At 41.9% G+C, this 27062-nt stretch overlaps 1 protein-coding gene across 5 annotated transcripts; it reads left to right on the forward strand.

Moving 5' to 3' along the window:
* The first annotated feature begins 12 nt into the window (after positions 1–12).
* Positions 13–26839, forward strand: LOC121591905 (formin-like protein). 5 transcript variants are annotated; one of them, XM_041912969.1, is made up of 10 exons: positions 14–127; positions 6151–7041; positions 15959–16042; positions 19688–19774; positions 20673–22452; positions 22544–22836; positions 22923–23375; positions 23457–23558; positions 23695–23823; positions 25603–26839. In XM_041912969.1, exons 2-10 carry the CDS (start codon positions 6739–6741, stop codon positions 25813–25815), a joined length of 3444 nt encoding a protein of 1147 aa, XP_041768903.1. In that variant the 5' UTR covers positions 14–127; positions 6151–6738; the 3' UTR covers positions 25816–26839. The 5 variants fall into 5 exon arrangements, with proteins under 5 accessions (XP_041768906.1, XP_041768903.1, XP_041768905.1 ...); XM_041912971.1 differs by having other exon boundaries at positions 6463–7041; XM_041912970.1 differs by lacking the exon at positions 14–127 and adding an exon at positions 1081–1487.
* Positions 26840–27062: the final 223 nt, after the last annotated feature.

A 27062-nucleotide genomic window follows, 5' to 3' on the forward strand; every position in this document is an offset into this window, starting at 1 on the left:
CAAATAGCAACTGTCAACACAGAGGCGCTATTTTTTCCGAACCATGGTGGCGTGCGGTTCGTCGTGCGTGATCCTGTGCATGAGATCGTTCGTTGTGTTGTGTTCAAATCAATTAAGAACCCAATAAGTGAGTGAAACAATACACTTGTTCAATGTGCTAAGTGCATTTTGTTATATTTCTGTTTGTAAAGTGCATTACTTTTGGATGCGTGCATCTCCACACGAGCACGCTGGAATGTGGTGTATGGTGAAGAAATGTGTACAGATGGCGATAGACGTAAACCAGTTTAGGGATTTCCTATGCATTTATCATCACTACACAATATCATCATAATTCTAGATTGTGCAACTCGAGTTTAATCAAACAACCACTGGGAGTGTGTGTGTGTTCTGGTCGGCTGGTCCTCGGTAGGGCGAGGTCATCGGTTGTGGAATTCTGGACAAATTCCTATACCTTATCGAATGTTCGATCTACAGAATCGTAACAACGCTACACGCTGTGGGATTATGCTGGTCTTATGCTGCTGTTGATTGTGTTTCCATGTATCGCCCATCGGCTTGGTGCCGCTTTATGTGTGCCAGAGCAGCTTGCTTCGCTTTTCTCCCCTCTCATTCGTGTAGAAATTGAAAGGACCAGAGCAAAAGAGACGATCGTTTGAATCTGTCGTGGAGGTCAGTCATTGCGTGTGGCTCGGTGCGTAAGCTGTTAGACAAATTTGTACTGTGCAATTATATGTAGCTTCCGCGTAGTAGATTTATGAAAATGTTTTGCTAGTTGGTATGCGTTTTCCTTGCCCAGGGATCAGAGCTTAGTCATAGCCCTACCGCTTGAGAAGTGACTGCTGAATAACAAAGGAACCGGTGTTTTTTTTATCCCTTGCCAATGCAGTTGCTAGTGTTTTGTTTGCTGTGCGTGTATTAGTGCAATCTGAATAGAGATGTATCATGATTCATGAAGCTGCTGTGTGTTTTTGTGTGCGTTAAATGATTCTGTATGTGTATACGGTGCGCGACTCCAGAAGGGATAGCAAACGAGAAAAGAAGAATGCAATCTGTTCGGAAAGATTGAAAAGGGTGGGCAAAGGATAACAACAACATTACGCTCATGCACAGATGTTGATGCGATACGATGTGAGCACACTGTACGCTTCACGGTGGTGCCATAGCCGCCTAGCCAGTTTGTGCAGTAGTGTGCGTGAAATGCAGAAATATGCATTCTGATGCATTATGCATAGCCTGTGGTGACTATTTTTGCTGCTCGTTATGCACAAATACAGGGCGTGATAGTTCAATTGCTTTCAACTAATCGCATTCCAAGTAATCCGCTTTATTTACCGAAGTTTCATCAGCAACGAACGTACGCAGCGATTTAGAAAGTTTACAAATTGTATCTTTCAATTATTATTCACCCTTCTTATACACATGCTTTAGAACATTTTCCAAGCATTCGGCATAAAAAGCATTCGTTTATTCGTTATTCGTTATTCGTAAGTGTTTATAAGTCTTTGATTATCAATAATTTTATAATAAATTTTAGAAACATATTTCCCGTTAAGCTTCAATTCAACAACCCCATTTGAAGTTTAATCAAGCATAGAATCCCCCCCCCCCTTAAATAAGGGTAGAATTGTGCATACAGATGCATGCCTTTGCACACGGACGCATGAATGCAATTAATCTACTGAAACCATCGACGAATCTGGGACCCCGATGGCTCTCCTCATGCCCCGCGTATCGTTCCTGGTTCGCTGAAGGTTAATACTCAGAAACATACACACACAACCCCCGAAGTAGCATTCACGCCAAAGATCATGAGAGGATCCATGAAGAAGGAGAACCCCCACGAAAGCAAGGATCAAAGGGAAAGCGAGAAAAAAGCCGGTTTGCCGGTAACAAACCCCTTGGTACGTCACATTCCAATGGACCGCGGTGGCAGTATGCTGAGTGCGTGCTCCTCTTAAATGCAAAGAGTCTGCGTTATGTTTTTGGGGCTTTCGGAAAAGAGGGTCCAAATATTGGGGAACAAAAACATGCGATACAATGGCATCGTTTCTAAACACACTGTCGAGCAATAATGGTAGGAACATTTTGGGTAGCAAGGGAGGCAAGGGTGAATGATGGCGTTTTTTATTTAATGATTGGCGAAAAACAATGTGGTTTTTCATTCATGTTGCGTTGAAGTTGATAGCTTCAGTTATACAAATTGAAATGAAATACGCTAAATTGTTCATGAAAAGTTAAAATCGTACTTTTTCTTGTAATCAATGAGCCTCATTGCAGTCTTGGCTCTCATAGTCATGCTTTTCATAGTTTACAGTTTTTCATATTGCCCTTTTGTAAATGCATTCTGTGCACACAAATCAGTGCTTCTAGCGGTCTGTCAGGATAGAATTTAACTGAATCTATAAGTACATTTGTTTATCATCATAGCGGTGCTTTCTGGTGTCTTTTGCCTGGTGTACACTGCTCGGGCCTGTCCTTACCCGTCCTCCCATGTACACAGCATCAAATCAAACAGATGCGGTTGCAGCTGAATCGAATGTTTGAAAATAGCTGAAAAACTCCTGGGTTCCACCCGTTCCCCATGCTCGTTTAGGCAGCACATTGCTGCAACCGCATTTTGTTATGCTGTGAATACACCGAATCCGGTTCTACACGACGGTGCCTTATGGGTGTGTTGTGATCTCAGACACGACATGCCGATAGGACGGCACACGCCAGAGTAAGATGATGCACAATAGTGGAGATGAAAATGCGCGCCTGTGTGGGTGGAATCGGATGGGATGCACTGCTTTCTCTGGCCCTATCATGCCCAGTAGGTTTACCATTTGCATCGCGCGCCCTGCTCCTTTCTGCTTCCATTTTTGTTTGATTCAACACGCTGCGTTTGAAAATATAGAGTGCATCAAAATAAAGCCAGAGGCACCAGTATACTGCCACACCGAGGTGGGGCATCACAAGCAAAGTTCAACGATTTGTACATAAACTGCCACGCTTTTGTGTGCGTCTCTGTTGTGGCCGTCAGTGAGCGATGTGTGCTGTTGGTGCATCATCTGCGTTTGCGTCGTGGTGGGGTCGATTGCCCGTTGGATGAACTAATATTTTCAGTGCCCCATTCCCCCTTTCCCCCCGGCTGGATATTTGTTTTGCCGATGCTCAGAACCATATGGGTTGAATTTTGAAACGGCAACTTCATTTCCATTCAGGATAGGCTGTAGCTCGTGGGTTTGCAGCATATATTAGGCAAAAATAAACCTTTTGAGCTTGAACATTTTAATCATTGTTCTTACTCAACATATCATATCGTATGTGCTAATCCGCGATCGTTTACCCTCGCTCGTGTTTCGTAATGCTTTAATGTAATGTGTTGAATATTGCATTGGCCCAAGCAGGTAATGGGCACATTAGAGGCTCATCTGCGATGTAAAACTTTTGAAATGAAAACTGCAAGAGATAGCGATTACGATGATTTTATTTTTGTGTTTCTATTTTCCGACTGAAGAACGCGGGTGTGGATGGAAAATTTGATATAATGAACCTTTCAGTTTTATGAATAACTTGTTTCTGCGCTTCTTTTTTTCGTCGACGTTCCGATCGGTCCATCAGCACTTTTCCTCTAATTATACAACAACCGCCGTTTTTAGCGATCGTGAATTTAGCCGAAGTGAGTGAGAAAATCGAAAAATAATCACCCCTCCGGGTTATTAAACGCTATGTGTAGTACTTTTATTGCCTCACTTTTTCATGCTCGATCAATTGGCAGTCGATCATCGTGATGGAAATGCCGAAGGGTAAACTGTATCGGTATCTCGCGCCATCGCCATCGAGCAGAAAAAGAGCTGAATTTTTTGCAGGAAGGAAGAATGGGGAGAGAGAAAAAAACGATATACAGCCATGGATCCGCCGGAAAGGTGTGTTTCCGTGGTGGGAACCACTCGAACGACGACTGCCCGGGAACTCTGACAAAAGGGAAGGCTGATGGAAATCGAAGCACAACGGTAGACTGATCCAATTGAAAGGGAGCGAACATGGTTCCGTCGAAATGCCCCGAAAAATTTGACTGTTCGTGTAGTGTCTTGGGCATGTATGCTAATGCACAGCGGTATATCGATTGACTGGCTGCGTGGTGCGATGGTGTGCCTCATCATAAACGATGTTAGACATGAAACTTCAATTTCCAAACCTCGCTGTTACAGTGCACGGGTCACGCGAGCATAACTCGTTTCTGTTGTTGTTGGTGTGTTGTGACCGCAAGAGTTTCTTTTCCTTGCCAAATCTACCTCGATCTCAGCCGTATTTGGGTAGAACTGTGTGCGGTTGCACACAATGACGCACCATCGGGCAATGTTGAAAAGATAAATTAAAAAAAAAAAAACTCAATCACGCACGTTGAGAAACGTTCGTTGATTTTGGTAAACTGGCCTTGGTAGAATAGATTTGAAAAACTGCTGTTGAATTTGTTGGAATTTAGAATGATTTCGTCGACAAAGATTCATATCGGCATCAATAATTGAACAAAATTGTTTAATTACAAATATTATGCAGTGTTCTATCAATAATTCGTTAAATAAGATTAAAGGGGTTGGAATTCTATACATGCATTGCGAGACGTTTTGGTACGCTTGACCAGTATTTATTGTTCAACCCCCCCAAACCATGGGGTGCATCCAACCAACCATATCACAAAAAAATGGTACAGTTTGTTTGCTAACAAATCGTTTGTATGGTTCGACATTAACTCATATTATGTTTGCATGTACCAGAGGTGTACAAGCAACATTAAAAAATGCTCTCAATATGTTTTATGAATGTTGAAGTCGTGTAGTTGTGTGCATAGATAGTTAAATTATGTTTTACTGTGCTAAATAGTGAGTGAGTTTTTTTAATGAAAGCTCACATACAAACAATCAAAGTTCTGCTATTTGCTGTATGCATATACTCACAAAAACTTCTCGGTCTAGGTTAAATTGTATAAAATAGAACAAATACTTGAATGTTCTAGTGCGCCCGTGTTCGTCTTGAAATATGTACATTTAACACGTTTCATGGGCAAAACGTGTGCGGCTTTGGATGGGTTTTTGCTCCCAGTTTGTGAAGCAAAAGGATAAGATAGATTGATTTATTTTTAAACTGCTTGCTCTAGAACGTGCTTTACCGTTTCAGCAGCGGCTAATGTTATGGGAACAGTTAGTTTGCAACTACCGAACAGCAACACAATTGTAGCGCAAACGTGTTAATATATTTCTTACGCTGCCTTACACTATGAATAAAGAATAAGAATGAGTTAAAAATTATCAAACGCAACAAGATAGTGACAAACTGTTCCAAAAATAATTCAAATCAACACAATAGATCGATCGTACGTCGATCGTAACATAACGAGCAGACATCCAAAACAAGCGTACATGCGTAAGTTAACACCTATCGGGCCTGGCGGGAATGTCTGCACCATCAGTAACAAAACAACGCTGCAAACGACCGGAAGATGCGGACAAGCGGACGGGCACGGGTTCATTAGCACGAGTTACCCGTGCCAGGGATTTTAAGGCGCAGAACCATACACAGCCATTCGACGATCGTCGTGGTGCGTGTGTGAGGTACGCATGATTTCCAAGTGAAAAAAGTATTGGTGGGCTGGCTGGCTGTTTTGAAGGTTTGCCCTTGTCCGGAAGTTGAACTTTTCTCTCCAGGTTTTCGCTTTGCTTTCGAGTGTTTTCTTATGCTCAAGCATAAGCTTCCTTTTCTCGTCCGGACCCGCACCAGCCTATAAACTTCCTCAATCTCACAATATTGTTATTGACTGAGGGGGTGCCTGAAGAGATGCTAACAAAACTTCCCCCGTTTCCGGAGCATGATGTGTGTGTGTGTGGTGCGGTGGTGCTGCGGTGCGTGGTGATGATGATGTGTGGTACGGTATTCATCCCGCATATGGCAACAACTTCCGGTAGACGTGATTCGCGCAATAACGATCGCGTAGAGGGCGTACGGTTTACGCAGGCTACGGGGACGTCGAGTTCTTGCAAGTGGTCAGTGTGTGCGTTTTTTTAAAGAAGGAGCGTGATCGTCATGGCGCTGCTAAATGAGTGTATGCAAACATAGAGATCGTTTAGTTATTACGTTACACTAAATTATGAATCCATCGTTATTTAGAGCATAGCTTTAGTTCAACATAAATGTGCCGTGAAAGTGTGTACCTGCGTGAAGCTGCTACAGTGTACAGTGTAATAAATGTGTTGATAATATAACTAGTAGTGGTAAAAATTATGAGCCAAAAATGTACAGCGCAATCCGTACGTTATGTGAAACGTGATTGAAATCAGGCAGGAAGTGTGTGTGTATGTGTGTTTTGTGACAAACGGATGTGGATTAAATGAATTATAAAAGAAGCGAAGCGATCATGCGGAGCAAGAAATTTCGTAAAATAAAAGCATTTCTATAGTTTCGATCATGTTTTGCATGCAGAGAAAGATGTGATTTAAAACTGTGCTGCACTGTTTGTGTTTGTGTGTGTGTGTGTGCGTGTGTCTGATGTGTTTGCGTCTGTGCTATCGCTCAAATGGTGAACGACAAGCAAATAGTCGGTTCGCTAATGCCTACGGCAAATATCCCATAATGTATACAAACCAGTTGTAAAAAAGATATAATTGTGAAAAGCGTGGTCCACTGCCATTTTCGTTCGCTTAGCTTAGCGCATAGTAAGTTGTGAAATCATACGCAATCATACACCGCCTCAGCAAGATGGGTTTAGCATCATCAAAGGCCGTCAGCAGCATTGCCGTGTCTTCGTCCCATGCTGCTGGGAGCACCGATAAGGGCAATGGTCGGTTGAGCAAGGATAGTGTGATCGTCGAAACGAACTACGCTTCGATGTCAACAGACATTCAGCAGCCTTGCTCAATACTTCCGTCCCCGTCCGGTAGCAGCGGTATTGACACCTGGAAAACGTCTAGCTGTCACGTCCGCCAAGCTAGCATACGGTCCCGGAACCTGCAGCCCATGCCGGATGCGGGCGAGCTTGATCGACGATTTGCAAAAGTCCTGGTAAGTAAATATGGCGCTGTCGGGACTGATATATGTAAATGGAGTTTTTCGTAGTTATATTACTTCCATCTTGAAGTTTTAAAACGAATATTATTTTAATACTGAAATGGAAATAAATTGTGCTTACTAACATGCTCGTCGTGGGTTCAAGCCGAAGATGGACCGTGTCCCCTATACGAGTAGGGCTAAATATCCTCATATGGGTAAATCAATAAGTCGCTGATCACTAGCCAAATACATGAGTGGTACAGGCTGGCCTTGACCGACAACGGTTGTTGTGCCAAAGAAGAATAAGAGGAAGAAATGGATAGTAGCTTCAAATACAGCGACAACATAACATTCTTGCTTTAAGTCAAAAGGTTTTTCTTCTTCTACTTTTTAAGCAAAAGACTAACCTTGAAGATCAGACTTTACATCCGGGAAGACGTTACATTCAGGAAGCGTTACATGTCAAATTGAAATAGTGCATTACGTTTTGACTATGAAGGTCAAAGAACCTGGCCGAATATCAAACAATCCGAAATTAATTGGACTTGTGATATTTAGCTTAATACTTGGAGTTCGCTTGGGCAGGGAAACCGTGGCTAAGGTGACCGAAGGCCGTTTTAGTGTATACTTTTACATTTAAAAGATGTTGTTTTGACGTTTCTTTCAAGATTATAATTTCTTTTAGTACGTGATAAGTCATCGCGAGCCGCCGTTAGGAGTTCCACGAAGTAAAGAACTCCACAATACAAATATCTTTACAGGATCGTTCTTGCATATCACATGGTTTGAACCTTCCATGTTTTGTATCATTCGCTACCATGTGAAAACGATGGCCCTTTGGTGTGTTCGTTAATCCGCATCATAAAAAATGGAAATAAAGTTACGTTAAAATATTGGTCAATGGGCAATTATCTGTATTTCCCATTCTACACCCACATTCTGTGTTTTTGCAAAAAAGAAAACCCCCACAACAAACTCATATGCTGGCTGTGTGTGTGTGAACCAACAACCCCCGTACCGTGCAATTTCACACGCACCTTGGGAATTGGAAAAGGTGTTCTGAAGGTGCGGCAGCGCAACGATGGGAAATACCCAGGACGTGCCACGGGAGTGGTGGTGTAGTAGCATTTTGTTTGCTTGTACCTGTTCATAAAATTGCAAGAACATTCAAGTTCACAAGTCGGGCAACTGGAAAACGTTGCTCGTTTGAGCCGAAACTCCTTTGAGGTTTATTGCACAGAAAACGTATTTTTAATGTGTTGTTCCACGTGCAAGCTCGCCATATGGTTAAAATCATACAAAGCACTATAAGTTAGCTAGCACTGTAAAGCATGGAACCACCATGAGTCATGAATGTATTCAATCGGTTCTATCACAATGATTGGTCTGATTTGGGCCATTATCCATGACCCACTGATGAACTCATTCTGTCACACCCCACGGGTCTGGATCGCGGACCGCGTATCGAGTACGGCAATCGATACGGCGTATCGAGTTTAAGGGGCAAATAAAATGAAGAAGCAAAACGCATCAATCCCTCAGCAGCGCTTGACTCATAGGATTCCTCGGTGTACTCGATTAAGAAATGACTTCATCAATCGTTAAGGTTATGGAACGATAAAACGCCGGTACGCTTCTACAAGGGAACGCCGTTTTGCTTCAAAACATCAAGACAAGGCACGACGTCTGTAGAATCACTTGAGCCGTTCCAGACCACCCACCTCCCCCTTCCACCCTCCCACGATGAGTGTATGTGTGGTGTTTTTTGTTGTTGTGTTGCTGTGTGCCGTTCCAGCCTGTACCACCAATACATGCTCTCGTTTGTCCAGAAGCTACGAGGGCGGATGTAGGGAGCATATGACTGAGCGAAACTTTGTTCGCGTTGAAGTTCGCCTTGAGAAGTTAAGCGCGCTTTTGTTGTGTCTCAAATTTGTACGGAGGATGTCAACGACGTCTGAGGGGAACGATGTCAGCCGTGTCGGTGCCACGGGGAGAGGTTGGGAAGGCGGATGGTGGGATGCGGATGGTGTCACGGAAGATGAGATGTGCATAAATATTGACTCATCATCATCCGCCGTTCGCCTGTTAGGTCGATCTCAGTCGGTGCTGTGCTGGAGCGGGGGTTTTTTTTTGTGCGTGTGTGACTCTGCAGCTAAAATTCTCAGATGTTGCCAGCCAGCTTGTGGCGGGTGGTATGTAATGTGTGCACACAGAAGAAGAAACATTATTTCCGGCGAAAGATGCATCTTGGAAGCGCATCGCTTTTTTATTTCATGCTTCCGGAACCCCATGTGCTGCAGTGTTTGTCCCCAAGCCCGTTCCCACAGCTAGGCGCTGGTGGTTGTGCCCCGGAGTATGAAGCACGTTTGTTTGCTGTAACTTGAACAGTGGTTCCATTTCATTCCAAGACGGATTTGCGTTCGTAGGAAACAGCCAACTTCGAATTACGCTTTCGATGACAAAGACGAAGACAATGGACGTTTCGCTTTTGCAATTTAATGTTCCATTTCTAAGTCCATGTGAGTGAAACAACATTTGATTAATTTTAAAATCATGTATCTGCTAAAAGAATTACACCTATTAGCATCGTTATACTGTAAAGTCATTCTACTAGTTAGTTTTGTATGGAAAATTTTAGAGTTCTTTTTTTGCATTGAAAAGCATACCAAAGCAGTTGCGTTGTGTACCTCTTTCGATACGTTTGCTTGCAACACATCGATTCATTTTTGCACAAACTGCATATACGAAGTTGGGACTTTTTTTTTCTCTACCCTCAACCACTTTCTGTCCAAAACTGCTGCCATCATCATCATCATCATCATCACCGCGGAAAGTGTGGGTCAAGAAGTATTGCGCAGGCATGACGTGCACCATAATAATTCCAGTCATTTGTTCCGCTGATTTAGCCAATGTTTAGTACACGTACAGGACGCTTGACACACTATTGGTATAGGTGCGGCCGCACGAGCTGGAGAGCGAGATCGGGTTTCGCGATTAGTCGCTTGTACTAATACTACACTCATATCGTGCTATTATGCGATCACATTGTTGAGTTTTGAATACGTGTGCTGTTTAAATAGAAGACGTGTTCATTCATTTCACTGTTTTGGAATGGAAAACAGCATTTGTTACAAACAAACGAGGAACCAACGCATACATTTATGATTAAATTATGATTCTATTACTATTCGAACCAACCAAATGTAGTCGATGAGGGCAAATTCGTTAAAACTGTGCAATCTAGAATGTGCTTAAAAGTTTGCAAAAAAAATGACGATTTCATTGCCCATTGATCGTGACGAATTTAAAAAAGGTCAAGGATGAATTAGTGGATTTCTTTCTGCACAGACCAAATGTTCATGCTTGAAAGCCAATTTGACATTGATTTTGTTTATTAGTTTTTCTTCTTCTTACTTGACACAACAATCTTAGTCAGTTTAGAGACCTACCTAAGCCACTAATGAATAAGCTTGGCTGCCTATCTGTGACTCATTTGGTGTAGTCATAGCATCATAGTCACATTCAGCCCAGCGTTTGGGTGGTTGCAGTAGGGGTAACCGGGGCAAAATGGGCATTTTAAGCAGTTAACTGAATATTCCTTTGAATATGTCACAATTTTTCTTTCATTATTGTATGCCTCCATCCATTATCTATCGATTAAAAATGCCACATAGAATGAAAACAACTTAAAATCATGAAAACAGAGCAAAATAAAAGTTAAGGTTTTACGAGACGCTATTTTAACACGCGAGGTAAAATGGGAATAGCCCTGGGGAAAAATGGACATATGTAAACAAACTGTGAAACGTCAAAACACTGGGACAATATGGGCCACAACAACTGCGCTTAGGTAATGTTCTATGCTTTTGCGCATTTTTTTCTATTTTTGAAATGTATTTTCGTTCTATCTTTTGTTTTGCTGGTCAGGAAAGCCCTTAAAATTCTTCCAAAAATATGATATCAAAATTAAAACAGTTTAACACGTTTAAATCTTCAAAATCGAATCTTTTGAAACTGTGCCTGTTATCTTTATTGAGGTGATAAATACAACAGCATAATCTCACCAAGCGCCGTATGTCAAAAGCATCTGCCCATTTTGGCTCAAGCGTAACTGCCCATTTTGCCCCACGTGAAGCATTTTTGTATTTTGTATTCAATCGCCTCGCTTCCTGACTTTCTTCAGACCTTGCCTTTCTTCAGATAAATTGTTTAGAAATATAATATCTCTAAAAACATATCATGAAAAACTTCAACGCATCACTGTGACACTGGTTTAAGCTTATTTTCGTTATGGAAAAATTACATCAATATGATACTAAGCCTTATTTAGGATTTTTCTTTTTTATTTGTAATGTAAGGGCAATGAAACTTACGTGGTGTTCATCGAACACTCTAATGAATACATTTTGAGCATGGGAAAGTATATTTGTAGTGAAATAATGCTTAAATCGAGGATGCCCATTTTGCCCCGCTTTCCCCTGCATGCGGGAATTGAACGAATGATGGGTGGGTATGTTGTTAAGTCGTTTAGTCAGTTTTAGTTTTAGAACTTTAAGTTAATCTAAATATTTCTCATAATAGTTTTTTTTGTTTAATTTAGAGTAAATATGTGTGTTTTTTGGAATGAGCAAATTGGGTATTGGGTTTCTCTGTTTAATTATTTTTAGCGCAATTGTCATCTTTATACGGGGTTTAACAGTTTTTATACTGCTTTATCGATTACTAATATTTGTTAATATTCACACGCTCGCGGGTGCATGACTACAACGCTTATTGCTGCATATCATTTGTAGTTTGAGGCTAAATAAATGCAAATAAATGGATCCTTCATGCCGTATAGCACTGTATGACGTTGATTAAGAGCGATAGCTATTACCTTCAAATGTCCACTGATGGGATAGGAAGGTGGTAGGTAGTAGGTACGCTATTGCTACGGTCTCTTTAGTGGGGTGCGGCTTGATGTGGTTTAATGAAAATGACCGACACTAAGAGGGCAATCAAATTTACGAGACCCTGAACTGTTGTTGTTGTTTTTGTTGCGTGATACATATTGTAAAATGGGTTGAACATGCATGCCAATGTTGTGGTGGTTTTCAGTTTTTGCAGTCGAGTATAAACGCCACAGTAGCTTGCATGAGTTGTTTGTAAGCTGTGCAGCTTCTGTGGAGAGGTTTTTTCTTTCCAATTGCCAAGAATTCAACAGCGAAATCTCTGTTTCTTTTTGGGAATGAATCTAGTACTTGATCGTTTTAGGTAGGTGGGTTTATGCGTTTGTCGAACGCTGGAGACCAGCGTGTGTAAGGTCAATGGAAATGCTTTCACGATTTGTGCTGGCACATACACGAGCATAGCTTCATGTGCTTTCCGAATATTGTGTACACAAACACAAACGCTTATTGTGGTGGTCGTTATTCCAGCACGATGAAACCGTCCCTTTCATCTGTTACAAAGCGTACCAGTACGCAGATACGCACCCGCATGACAGGCGAGATGTTTTGGGATGAGTTTAAATTTGAAAGGGCAATACATCGACATACGAAGAGACGACATTGATAGAGACACTTTCCCTCATGTTTGGCAGTGGTGGATGCAGTATTGGGTACAACTATAAACAATAAAAGCAATGGCTGGAAGCCTCACCAGCCTGCCTGCTGCTGCCTATTTGGTTGGCTGATACAACCAGAAATGGGCTACACCACTGATCCGATGCTTATCTTGTGTAACCATATTTGCGGTCTATCAAGACATGGCGGAAATAAGCAAGAACATCCCCTGCCATCGCAGCTGAGAGTCTTTGCTTTGTCAACAACGAATGCTTCCTGAGCACGCTTCCCCACTGCGCAGACCGCGGTCGGCGTAAAGTTCCGTAATGTCAAAGATTATCAGTGAAATGTTAATGCACGGCTGGCTGTTTTTTGCGGCGGTACACTGTTATTCATCGTGAACCGGAACGTTTAAGTGCTTGCCGAGGGAGGACCATTCGACGATCGTACGAACGAACGAGCGAACGACGATCGTTTGAAGCCGTACACGCGGGAAAGGGCTTGAGATGTTTAGAGCCAGCCGCACTCTTTTGGGCCATTCGAATAGATGGCGGTGTTTCTGATTTTTGTCTAAAATCTTACGAGAACCAGACGGGGCATAACATTACCAGGGCGCCCAAATGCGCATAGCGTACAATTAATCACTCTCTGTTTGCTTACCACAAGTGACTGTGGCATGAATCGTTGTTGGGTGAAGCAGGGAGGGGAACGGGAGCTTGCAGGGTCTGATTGCATCTAGTGGAACCGGTTGAAAGAAGAAGCATCGTTCCAGAAATAACCACAACACCCTAAATGTTTTATTCCGGAATTTTCTCCCCCTCGGAAGGTCCATAAATTGGGGCTTGCTTTCCAATGTGAAGCATTGGTAAAATGTATACTTTTTGTCTGTTTATTTCTCTCGCCCCTCTCTCGCTCTCTCTCTCTCTCTCTCTCTCTCTCTCTCTCTCTCTCTCTCTCTCTCTCTCTCTGCTGGATAAATGAAACCAGAAGGAAGCTTTCCGTTGCACGTTCAACTGGTAGAGGGAGGGCTTTAATGGGAAATGTATGAATCTCGATCGCTCCAAAAGTTATTGCCTATCAAAACTAATAGGTGCCACAGCGCCAGTGAGTGACATCGCTAGACGAAACATGTGCGATGAGATGCGATGCAATAAAATATTATTTTAAGAATGTGCTTGAATCAAGGAAAACTCTTTTCATGATAAAGGCATTGGAACAGTTCTATGTATGTTTTTTTTTCTTGCGTGTTTATGTGTGTGTTGAAATTCAACCCGGATCCGAATTTGGTTATCAGTGTCATAAAATGTAGCAAAATTTACAGCATGCCCAACATGTGTTTATAATATAAGTGGCTTTCGTACATTCAACATTTATTCTTCTTCTTGTTTGGCTCAACAACCGATGCCGGTCAAGGCCTGCCAACCCACTTGTGGGGTTGGCTTTCAGTGACTTATTGATTTCCCCCCATAGCAGGATAGTCAGTCCTACGTATGGCGACACGGTCTATTTGGGGCTTGAACCCATGACGGGCATGTTGTTAAGTCGTACGAGTTGACGACTGTACCATGAGACCGGCAAACATTTATACAATGTTGAAATAATACGATTTAAAATTAAATAAACCTTTTAAATTTCACAGAGAAAAGAAACTGTTAACACTTGTAAGATACTGTTGTTATTGTGTTCAAATGTGCTGAAATACCTTCAAACTAGGCTAACACTTTATCCCTCCCAGCATTTGATCGGTCGTGACGTACGAAATGGCTTCACAGCTTACCGTACATGTTTATTTGGCTGTGATCTGCTTCTGCGCACCTCCTACACGAAATTGCTCACGGAATCAACTTTCTTCGTTGGCTTCGAAGCCCACGAACCTTGTCCTCAAGTGGGTGTTTTGATGTGTAACTGTAGAACTGAGTTAATTACGAAATAGTTTATTTGAATACCGGTTTGAGCGAACCAGCAACGATAGGTAGTCAAGGGACTAGTGTCGCCGATGCGCATACCGTTTCACGGTACAGCCTTTTTACAAGAGTTTAAGCACACGAGTTTAGTTTTAGTTGTTTATTTTTTCTGCTTGGTAAAAGTGTTAAAATTGTATATTCAATTGTAAAAACTGGACATTTAAACTATACATCGTCCATACAAATTAATCATTCGTAAAAAGCAACAAATTGTAGTGAATAAATTCATACCAGAAAAATCTATTGGATGTTAACACTCTGGGAGTAAATTTTTCAGTACAAATTTATTTGTACGGACAAAAAGCTAACCGTAAACACACTGTAGAAACAAGAAACCGAGATCTCGTAATCCAGCTCAGACAAAGAGATTTCCAGCCCTTTGAAAGCAAAGCGTTGGATGTTAAATGGTTGTGTTCCAAAAAATAACAACAATGTTAAAGGGGAGAAAAAATCAATAAGTGAGCAAAATAAGTTCATTGTTCTGTACGACAACAACCAACTAATTTTACATGAACAGCTGCCAAAACAAATCTGTGATTCGCACGAGCAAATGCTTTACTCCAAACCGGGTTTCTATTGCATATTTACAAGTACATTTTTTTTTTACCTAAAATCTGAAGATCAAAACAGTTAGTGAAATCCAATTCGAGCTTTCCTTCTATGAATCGCATTATGCCTTATGCAACCAATTCCGTGGACTGATCGTAAACGTCACCATCCGCCCGCAACTCCGAAAAATTGCAAATTTTACGCTCATAGACAACTTTCGTGCATTGTACCACGGTGGGTATAAGTAGTAAACGTACGGTTCATAGTTGGACGAGGCATGTGTCGCCATTAATCAACCCATTCCAAGGGGCCGCCTTTACACAACCTACAGATCATTACGGTGCTTCTTTCCATAGCAACGAACAACGCGGCGTCTGCGGACGGCTCTTCAGCCTATCTATTGCCCATATGAGACGAATCGAATGCCGACTTAAACTATGTAAGGAGTTTTATTATACATTCGTACTGCGCCGCTTCTGTTGCTTGATGCTTTTTTATTATGCCTTTGCGCACGAGAATAACAAACCTTGCACAGTTTTGCGGCCTAATTTTCCGGCCCGGTGTGGGATTATGTTATGTTTGAAGATCTTTCATCGTACGCCCAGTCAACTGAACGAAAGTAAAAGCAATTTGTAGTTGATTCCATCACATTTATGCCCACTCCATACACTTTACGCTCATTAACCTTTATTTACTTACGTTATGTACGCTAGTGTAGTGACCGGGATGGTTAATGTTCTTGTTAATGTTAATGCAAATAATAGAAAGAAATGAAAATCTGTTAAATTAAAAAGGAATACTGAATGCGGAATATATTATTCGATTATTTGTTTGTTCTAATAAGCTTACACTCACTTTGTTTTATAATTACAGGCATCGATGGACCTTCCACCGGATAAAGCAAAGTTGCTGAAGAACTATGATAACGAGAAAAAATGGGACATCATATGTGATCAGGTAAGTTCGCCAACGATATAAAGGGAATCTAACAATGATGCGTCGATTAGCATAGCAAAGTGTTTATTCATGTGCATGCTTTTGTATATATGCAGTATGTTCTTTGGCATCTAAAACTGTTGAATTTCACACTGTGAGATTGCCGATGGGAACATGGGAAAGTATGTTGGTTGCACGAATATGTGGCTTATGCACACACTGCGTCCCCATAGCCCACACTGCTGCAGCAGCAATGCGATCGATTGTTATTGCCTTCAACTGATCATGCCAAACCTTTCATTTAATCAAGCTCGGATAAAAACTACCATGGCGTGTATGTCATGCGATGATTTATTGTTCAATTACACCACCACCAGTTCCGTTTAACCACCGGACAAAAGCTCTCTATGAGTTATGCACCGTCCAGTGGTGGTAACCGTTGTGTGTGAGTATCGAACTGCGAAGAGGGAGATGAAGGTTTCTGAATAGATTATCGCAAAAAGCTTTGAATTCTCAGCATTGTATTCCGCATGCCACGTCACTTGTGTGGCTTGTAGGTTGCCTATGACATCATCGTTTGGAATGCTTTCTTGAAAGGTGTTTTCTTTTCTTTTTCAAACGTGCTTATGCACGTTGTTGTTTGTGCTGGAGAAGCAATGTTCTATCAGTCAATCGTAGAGAATAGAAAAAGTGCAGGTAAAATGAGCGAAGAAAATTGCGCTACTCAAACATCACTCCCTAGGCAATGATTTCCATTGCAGGCCAACAGTTGGTGTACAAATGTAAAATTTCATCGTTATTGAACTATTTCCAGATTATTAAAACTTCTGTTATTGAATGGCTCTGAGCTGTAAAATGATCATTGTGCTAAACACATCATCTTTATATATTCTTTATAACAGGTTTTGCTAGTTAGCCACATGTTTCATGAGGTGTTAAACGATCATTTGTTAGCATCAACACCGTTATCATGTGGAATATTACAGGCTATTGTTAATTTTGTTTTATTTAATAATGTGTTTTAGCAAAACCATTCTCCAGCATATTGATTTTATTTTGTTTTTTCTTCTTCTTTAGCTCAACAACCGATGTCGGTCAAGGCCTGCCTGTACCCACTTGTGGGCTTGGCTTTCAGTGACTAATTGATTCCCCCCATAGCAGGATAGTCAAGTCCTACGTATGGCGGCGCGGTCAATTTGGGGATTGAACCCATGACGGGCATGTTGTTAAGTCGTACGAGTTGACGACTGTACTACGAGACCGGCTATTTTGTTTTTTACTTTCAAATTAGTTGGCTTTTTGTAATTTAAATATCGTTTGTGCACACCCTTGAATAATAATCATGCACCTTCGTGCAGCGAAACAATAAATTGCGGTCAATTGGTAAGATCACTTTACCAAATGTCTCAACGTTTTGTATTGGTCAATATTATCCATCGCAATCCATGGTGCAATTGGTATAAGTAATGCGTTTAAAGGCTCACTCGAATTGGCCGTCTGTACCGTGTCCTAAACACTGTTCATTCATTCGCAATTCGTGCCACAACAGTAAATACATCATCACTTGCACAGGGCATGGTTTAGCTAGCTGTTCACTTTACACAACTCCCGAGCAATTGATTCACCTATTAAGATCTAGATCGCAGTGCATCAGCGTAAAGCCGCTGCACTTTTGACTGCAAATTGATTTGCGAACTCAAAAACAAATCTACCTTTACGATTGCATAAGATAATACCTTCACCGTTAATGATTATTTGGAAATTTCAAGTCGGACAAGGTGTGAAGAGTAACAATTCGTGTTATTTGTTTGCAGCAAAACGGTCCCGATTTGAAATTAATTTTTCAATCACAAGAAAAAGATGTATAATGTTCAGTACAGTAAGCAAAAACATTTAACAGCAAAGCAAGTTTTCAACGTTATTCCATGTGGTTGATGTAATCGCCTATGAACGGTCTAGGCAGCTCTATCCCGCACTCCATTGACGTCTCGTAAACAGTATGAACTTTAGAAGGTCATACGTCTTGGAAGGTAGTTTTCAAAAGCAAACTTGTTTGGTTAGTAATGGATCGTTAGGCCACTTTTGCCTGGAGGATTATGTCATTAATCTTTTTGATATTAGTGCGCAGAAAGCATACAAACACTGAAACTAGTACTACTACTACTGAAACAAATACTACTAATACTACCACTGCTACTACTGCTGAATGAATTACGTTATGTACACTCGCGATTATGCGCGTGTGTTGTTGAGTGGGGTGTGCATTAAAATACTGTTTTAATAGAAATGTATCGTAATTATGACGACTTTTTTTTTATTTCTCAGACGGACAAAAGCTTAACTGAAACAATAAAAAGGATTTCAAAGGGGTTTCAAAATAACACGCACTGCTCTACTGGGGTATATACTCAGAGACAATAGCTTATTTATAGCGACCTTTTAATGCAAAGCTACGTTTGTGTAAATATTTATACTATCGAGAGAAAAAATGAAAACATTAAGACAAACAACTGCATTCCTGGTAATGTGCAGTGTAACGATATTATATTGTACACAATTGTTTGTCCATTCCATTTGTTCGCGAATGATGATTGGGCGAGCACTGTTCGTCGTGTTCGTTGTATTATTGTTGTCGGAAGTTGTCGTTTATATGCAATTTGCTTAGACCTAGGGCACAACCCCCCGTTGATGTGCACGTTTGTAATATCAAGTGTCGCTGATACAACAGTACAATAGAAGACATCTTTTCTTTCTTTTAAAATGTGTAGTATTCGTCAATTTTACAATTTGAATGGCATATGGATGACATTTCCATGCAATTGGGCTAGTGTTTAGTTCGGGCTAGCTTCACTGCGTTGTCCAATGCAGATGCAAATCATGTCAGAAGGATACGCAGCATTTTGTTTTATCAAAATCCAACAGCCCCCAGTACATTTGGTTTATTTATGATTGTGGTGTGGTTTGATAAGCCAACACAGCCTATCACTTTCACTACGTTTGTTACGAGCTCGAGTCTCTCTAAGATAATGAAACTGTGAAGTTAATAATAACAAGGACTGTTGTGCAACGCGATTCAATATGCACTACATTTCATGTTTACTTTGTCGGTCGCTTCGTATTTGCGTTTGCTAGCTGATGCATTTTGACCGACTGACCTCCCTCTCTCCCTCTTTCCCTCTCGCTCTATCTTTTGCTAGTCGTTAACGCCATGATGCTCAGACGTCGCCGCCAGTAGAGAGGAGGCCACACATGGCGTGGCGCTGTGAGCTGTTAAAATATGAGATCATTTTGCGATAAGTGTCCAAAGGTACTGGTGATGTAAGGCCACGCTTTAGGTATTTGATCATTTCATGCCTAATGCATAGCAGATCGATCACACCCGAAGAAACCTAAATATTCAACCTTTCCATCGAGTGGTATTGCTCTACAAGTTGAACAGAGCGTGGTTGCTTGCGGAACGAATGCCGGGTTGTCTGCACTCACAGCATGATTATATCATTCCGGGAGAAAATAGTTTTAAAAATAACTGGTATAAATAAATTGCCCTCAATTCGCAGAATTGATAACGATATCACTTAAGCTGGGAGGCGTTTCCTGGCAGGAGGCGTAAACAACATGATTCATTCCTTGTATTCATGCTTCTTTTTTTTTCTTCCCACCCCAAAGGAAATGGTGCACGCAAAAGATCCTCCGGCACACTATCTCACCAAGCTCCGCACCTATCTCGATCCTAAGGCGTCCCGAAGTCACAGGGTAAGTAAAACGGACGACGTATCGTATCAAGGCGGATGCAACAGAGAACATCGATGGTAGGATTGCATTACAACACAGATTCCACATTTTTCTGCGCGGTGTTATTTGAGCCTTTTCAACTCGAATCTCCCGACATCGGAAGTTCTATGTTCCTGTTGGCTGCCGATGCATAGGTTGGTTGGTAGTTGGTTGGTTGGTTGGTTGGATGGGGTTGAAATGGCCCTGAAACCGTTTCCTGGATGCGGGAGTAGTAATGTGACCAATGCTTCAAAGTAACTGCAGCAGAAGTTGATTTACGGCTTGATATCGACTTTCGCGCCACCCGCCCTCAAACGTTGTGCCTCATCGGACCTGGGAGCGGATTCGCTCCCAGCTTTAAGCTGGGAGCGAACGGTGTGAGGAGGGAGTAAGGAGGCGATCAATTTACCCGCAAAACTAATGCCATTTACGTTTCTCACCTAAAAGGGAAATCAACCATGCTGAACGGCCAATGGCGATCGCCGTATCGCTGTCACGTTACGCGATCGATTTCGATCAGCTTGAGAGAAGTCTTGCGACGCAAGTTCGTGTCCAAAGGCATGCAATATTTTACGGCTTCATGGTAATGAAGGAGTGCATTGTTTTTTTTTGTGTTATTGCTTACTTAGCAAAAGTAATTTCCAGCGGGACGTACTGCGTACTAGGCTAGTGCATTTTATTGTAAATGTGCAAACAGTAAGGTAGGAAAAAGGGTGTTCTAGAAGTGTTATAACCTAGTATTGTTTATAGGTAAATGATGTGAGATCTTTATAAAAGTAACGAGACAGCTTTAGAAGTAGAAAAGACTTTATTGTACCAGTTTTAATGTCCTCGCATGATACGACCAGGAATGTAATGGTAGTTTCGCCCTTTCCCACAGAAACGTAAGATGGTTGGCGAATCAACATCGACACAGGTTTTGCGCGATCTGGAAATTTCCCTTCGAACTAACCATATCGAGTGGGTGAAGGAGTTTCTGGACGAAGAAAACCAGGGTCTCGACGCATTGATAGATTATCTCAGCTTTCGGTTGACCATGATGCGGCACGAACAGCGTATCCTGGAAGCAAAGTCAGAATCGGACGAAGGCCTAACGACGAAAGAGACAGCGGCCAACAGTTCGTACGGGAGCAACGAAACTAATCACAAAATTGCACCAAACGGGTTCATGCGCCCCGGTCTGGGTGACATGCTGGACAGCCCCAGCATAAAGCGCCGTTCCCGCCACATCGCAAAACTCAACATGGGCCTGACAACGGATGACATTCACGTGTGCATTATGTGCATGCGGGCCATCATGAACAACAAGTACGGATTCAACATGGTCATCCAGCACCGGGAAGCGATCAACTGCATCGCACTCAGCTTGATCCACAAATCGCTGCGCACCAAGGCGCTGGTGCTGGAGCTGCTGGCGGCCATTTGCTTAGTGAAGGGTGGGCATGAGATCATCCTGTGCGCGTTTGACAACTTTAAGAAAGTGTGCTCCGAGCAGCGCCGCTTCCAGACGCTGATGGAATATTTTATGAACTACGAGCTGTTTAACATCGACTTTATGGTGGCGTGTATGCAATTCGTTAACATTGTCGTCCACTCGGTGGAAGATATGAACTACCGGGTGCACCTGCAGTACGAGTTCACAGCGCTCGGGCTAGACGAGTATCTGGAGAAGCTCCGGCTGACGGAATCGGAGGAGCTGCACGTTCAAATTTCAGCCTACTTGGACAATGTGTTCGATGTGGCTGCCCTGATGGAGGACAGCGAAACGAAAACGGCCGCGCTCGAACGAGTCAACGAGCTAGAAGACGAGCTTGGCCGAGCGCTGGATCAGGCCAGCGAAATAGAGCGGGAAGCACTGTTCAAGATCGGGGAGCTGGAGGCAGAGCTGAGCCGAACGCGCAACGAACGGGACGATTTGTACAACAAGCAGCTGGTGGTGGAAGACGAAATCGTAAAGCTAAAGCGAGCTCTGAAACAACACGAGCAAGAATCCCAAAGCCGACAGTCAATGCTCCTCGAGCTGGAGAACCTTACCAAAACGCTTCCCAAAGGTACGTCAATTGCAGACGTATCGAACCTCCTGGCGAAGGGAGGCTTGTCCGAGCTTAGTCCTACGGGTGCAGCTGGCGCTGGTGCAGGTGGACAGCAACAAGCGCCACCGATACCGCCCCCACCGGCCCCGCCAATACCACCCTCGGCCGCAAATGCTCCCATGCCTCCACCCCCACCCTGTCCGCCTGCACCGCCCAGCGGACTGTCGAACGGTGGTGAACCACCGAAAGCTCCCCCCAAACCGCCGTCATTCATTCCAGTACCACCGCCGATGGGTGGACCATATGGTGGCAACAACGCACTGCACTGTACGGACGGTGCAATGACGATAAAGCGCAAGGTTCAACCAAAATACAAGCTACCCACGCTAAACTGGGTAGCGCTGAAACCGAACCAGGTTCGTGGCACGATCTTTAATGAGTTGGATGACGAGAAACTGCACCGGCAGATAGACTTTGTCGATTTCGAGGAGCGGTTCAAGATCGGTATGGGCGGGCCGGTAACCAACGGCAACTGTGATATGGACGGGTTGACGGCGTTCCCCAGCAAACGGTTCAAGAAACCCGAGCACATTTCCCTGCTCGAACACACGAGATTAAGAAACATTGGTAAGACTGACTGCCGCGATCGACTTAAGCTCCATACATACACGCACCCAATTACTAAATTTTGTGCTTAAATTGATTCTTCTTTTTACAGCAATATCTCGAAGAAAGCTAGAAATGCCCGCGGAAACCGTTATCAAAGCGATCAACAATCTCGATCTCAAGCTCCTGTCGCTAGAGAATGTGGAACTACTGCAAAAGATGACACCAACCGACCAGGAACAGAAGCTCTACAAAGAGTATGTGATAGAGAAGAAAGATCTGAACCAGTTGACGGAGGAAGACAAGTTTATGCTGCAACTGACAAAAGTCGAACGAATCTCATCAAAACTATCGATAATGAACTACATTGGGAACTTTTTCGAAAGCTGGCATCTCATTAGTCCGGTAAGCTGTCGCCTGGTGCACTACTTCTTATTCCCTTCCCTTATTCGCAGTCGCTAACGTGGGTTCGGGATTTCAATATTTTCCAGCAAGTGTACTCCATCATATCCGCATCCTCCTCAATCAAGTCGTCGAAAAAGTTCCGCGCAGTGCTGGAAGTGATTTTGGCATTTGGCAATTATCTGAACAGCAGCAAGCGCGGTCCTGCCTACGGCTTCAAGCTGCAATCGCTCGACACGCTGCTCGACACCAAGTCGAACGACAAGCGCATGAGCCTAATGCACTACATTGTGGCCACCATTCGACAGAAGTTTCCCGAGCTGATGAACTTTGATACGGAGCTGTTCTGCATCGACAAGGCAGCGCAGGTATCGCTCGAGATGCTCATTTCCGATGTGAACGAGCTTGAGAAGGGCATGGAAACGGTACGCAAGGAAGCGGATCTACGTGGCAAAGGCACGCAGAGCCATGTGTTGCGAGATTTCCTGGCGAACTCGGAAGAAAAATTGAAAAAAATCCGCTCTGATTGTAAAACGGCACAGGTATGGCACACAACACGGACTGAAATGTGAGTGAATAATGACTAATACTGCTGTCTTTTTCTTCTTCTTTGTGTGTGACAGGAATCCTTCAAAGAGTGCATTGAATACTTTGGCGAATCATCACGAAATGCAGATGCAAATGCATTCTTTTCATTGCTAGTCCGATTCGTACGAGCATTTAAGGTATGGGTATGGGCACAATGGCAAACGGACAAACATAGCTAAGCATAATATTGTTTGGGAAATTGATATAGGATAAAGGTGGCAATAGCTCTAGAAATAGCAACCCATTTAACGCAATCTATAATCTTACTTGCAGATCTGTGATCAGGAAAACGAACAACGACGACGGTTAGAGGCGGCTGCCCTACAAGCGTCCACCAAGAAGGACGAAGAAGAGCAGGTGGTGCTACGGAATAATAAAATCAATAATCAAAAGAAGCAACAGGTACGCCCCTTGGCCGATGGTAACCCTCTCCGATTATCGACTGCCTTTCTGCAAAATCTAACCCAAATGAACCGGGAACTTCAACACGTGTTTGGCACTGGTAGCTCTTATGTTAGCTGATTCTAGAACGTTTTCATATCCGGTTCAAAACATATGCATAGAGTTTACCAAGTTTTACTCCAATGAGTGTGTTAGTGGTTTGTTGTTACTGTTGTTCTTTGAGGAGGATTTCATTGCTTGGTTAATGTCGCGCGTGTGTGCACTAATAATTTAGTATAATTTGTGTGTATAATAATATTTCATCGCTTCAAATGGTTATGTTGTGTTTACTTTATGAAAACGGGATACATTGTTTTGACACAAACTTCAAACAAATGTTTTTTATTCATTACTATCTTTTGGTCTTTGGTTGTGTATATTGCTAAGTGCCTTATATAGAGCGAAACATGGTTTCATTTTGTTTCGCTGTTCGCTCAATAGAAAATAGTGCATTAAAAAACACACACACAGAATGTCGATTGATGCGAACCATTAATTATTTAAACATCGCATTTGCATTTAACTGTAATTCTTAAGAATGTAGAGTAAGCTAAGCGATCAGCACGACGAAAGTGTAAAACAATGAAACAAGTTGCGTTTGATAACTTTGGAGATCTTGAAAAGCTTTGTGTGAAACCATGCACTGGATCTACTTCACTGGTGTTAAAGGAATGAACCATTTCAGATGCAACATTGCGATTATACAAAGGCGTAGTGGTACCAACGTATCTACAGCAGCAATGGATAATGCATTTCAAACATAAAACAAAACGAGAATGCATTTCAAGCAATTGTATTGTAGCTAGTAATATTAAATTGCATTTTTAGTTTCAAATGAAGCATTACGTTTTTCATTAATATTAAACTAACCACCGGTAACGACAGCTTTCAATTTCCCTGCAATACGGTCTGGAATATTGTCAAATACTTTTACGTTCATTGCTTCATTATGTGCCATATTTTTGTAACATTACGTGTGTGCATCTGATGCCTAACTTCGATGCTGCTAATAAGCGTGTGAAAACTCTTGCCATATTATTTTTTTTTTTGTACTGTTTATCTATTTTTGCATATCTGTTTTTGCATAACTTTACAATTCATATTCGGTGAGTGTATACATTACTAGATATAAGTTTTTCCATCTATATAATTAATAAATTAACAGCGATCAACCAAGTAGAAAGCCGCACTCCGTCGTTTAGATGCCGTTTGGTGAAGCAGGGCGAAGGGAGAGGGAGGGGCTTGAATTGAGTTTTTACTGTGTTTTATTTTATCGTTTATTTTTGTTTTTTAATGAATGGTTGTGGTTGGTAAGATTTATCTCTTCTGTTTTTATATTGCTTCAATTCACGCTTTGGCTAACTGTGTGCACTAAAATATTATTTCTTCTACCCTTATGTTTGTACAATAAGTTAGTCCTGCACCAATACTATTTTTAGAAAGTGTTTTAATTTTGTGTGCTTTGTTGCTAATGCATTGAAATTTCTGAATAAATATTTTTTTTACCGCACGGTTTTTTTGGCACTGTACTACATACTACTAAAACCAACATCTATCACACCCATAGTTTTACTTACATTGTATACATGCAATAAAAATAAACACCTTTTCAATCACAATTAAACGCAAATGGTGCAAAATAACACTATGAAGCATTATGCACACCTTGATGGTATCGTCACAGTCTTCGTCACGAACTGAACGCAATGCTACTGCTACTTTCGTACTTTTGATTTGCAGGAAGCTGTCATCAACGAGCTTAAGCTGAAAGCGCATGCCGTGCGCGAAAAGAAACTGCTGCAGCAGGACGAAGTTTACAATGGAGCGCTGGAAGACATACTGCTGGGACTGAAAAACGAACCCTATCGGCGCGCGGATGCAGTACGGAGAAGTCAACGCAGAAGGATCGATAGCAATAGGCTCTCGCGAACGATGGAGGAAGTGGAGGTATAAGATCGATCAGTGCAAACTATTCCAATCCGATGCGCTTGAACGCTGTAAAAGTTGTATAATTTATAAAAATAAGTTGTTTTTTTTTTGCGAGTGTCGTAGGTTCCATAGTGATTGTAAGTTTTTCTTGCAGGACATTTTGTATATTATTTGAAGCAATTGTTAGTCATGTCCCGTAATGTAGCATATCTGTTTAGCAGGGTGTATATATAAGTGATTTGAAAACATTTGTTCAAAAGCTTGGAATTGGTTTTTATTGGTTTGTTCCTATAATTTTTGCCTGTAAGACATCCATATCATCGTACCATTGCCAATATTTTGACACAGTTTTGCGCTAGAAACCCCCGAACGAATGACAATATGCGTATATGTATACACATTCCATACACGTGCGTTTTTATGTTGCACCAAAAAGCACGTTGCATTTAATATACAGTAGATTACAAACACGGCACAAAAGTCTGTCTTTTACAAAACCAACTTATAATAAAAGGGTTTCCTAATTAGTTTTAAAAACTTCGTTCGCATAGATTACGCAATTACACGAACGCGCGAAATCATGTCGCGCGTAGGACTTTATTGGTTCGGTGAAGTTGGGAAATGCCTTGAAACTGCACAACAACATGCCTGAACACTGTGACTGAGGACTGATTGAAAAAGGGAACTTTTTGGACATTTTTACAAGCTTACTCACTTATCCGGCGCAACCAGGTAGTAGAAATACCAATCACCAATTACTGTTTACGTCCCAATACATGACAGCACAACGGCATTGTAGGTCTATACACTAGACGAAATAAGTGAAACAATCACTGTTGGTGCTTACTACATTGAACGAAACAAAACAATGACAGTAAAAGATTTTTTACAATATCAACACACGCCACAAATAACAAACATGATTCTATCCACCATAATTATGGCATAAAAAAAAACAAATCTTAAGGATTGTCAAAATATTCTTGTGAAAGATATGTATCACATTTCTAGCTTTTGCATAAATATACATGCATACATTAAGTAACGATGTTTGTACCTGTTGTCTTTTAATAGTTGTGTTAGAGTGTGTGCCTTTCTAAACCGTTGCGATAATCTATATATTTAAATTACAGCGGATGTTTGAAATCGGATATTTTGGAAACGTCCCCAATGTTTGCACGGGTAAGCTGTGATTTATAAATCATAATATTTAAAAGCATATGTATATCAAATGAATTGAATGACTAATTGCATACGTTTTTGGAAAGTTT

The sequence above is a fragment of the Anopheles merus genome, chromosome 2L, assembly GCF_017562075.2.
Source record: "Anopheles merus strain MAF chromosome 2L, AmerM5.1, whole genome shotgun sequence".
Lineage (NCBI taxonomy): Eukaryota > Metazoa > Arthropoda > Insecta > Diptera > Culicidae > Anopheles > Anopheles merus.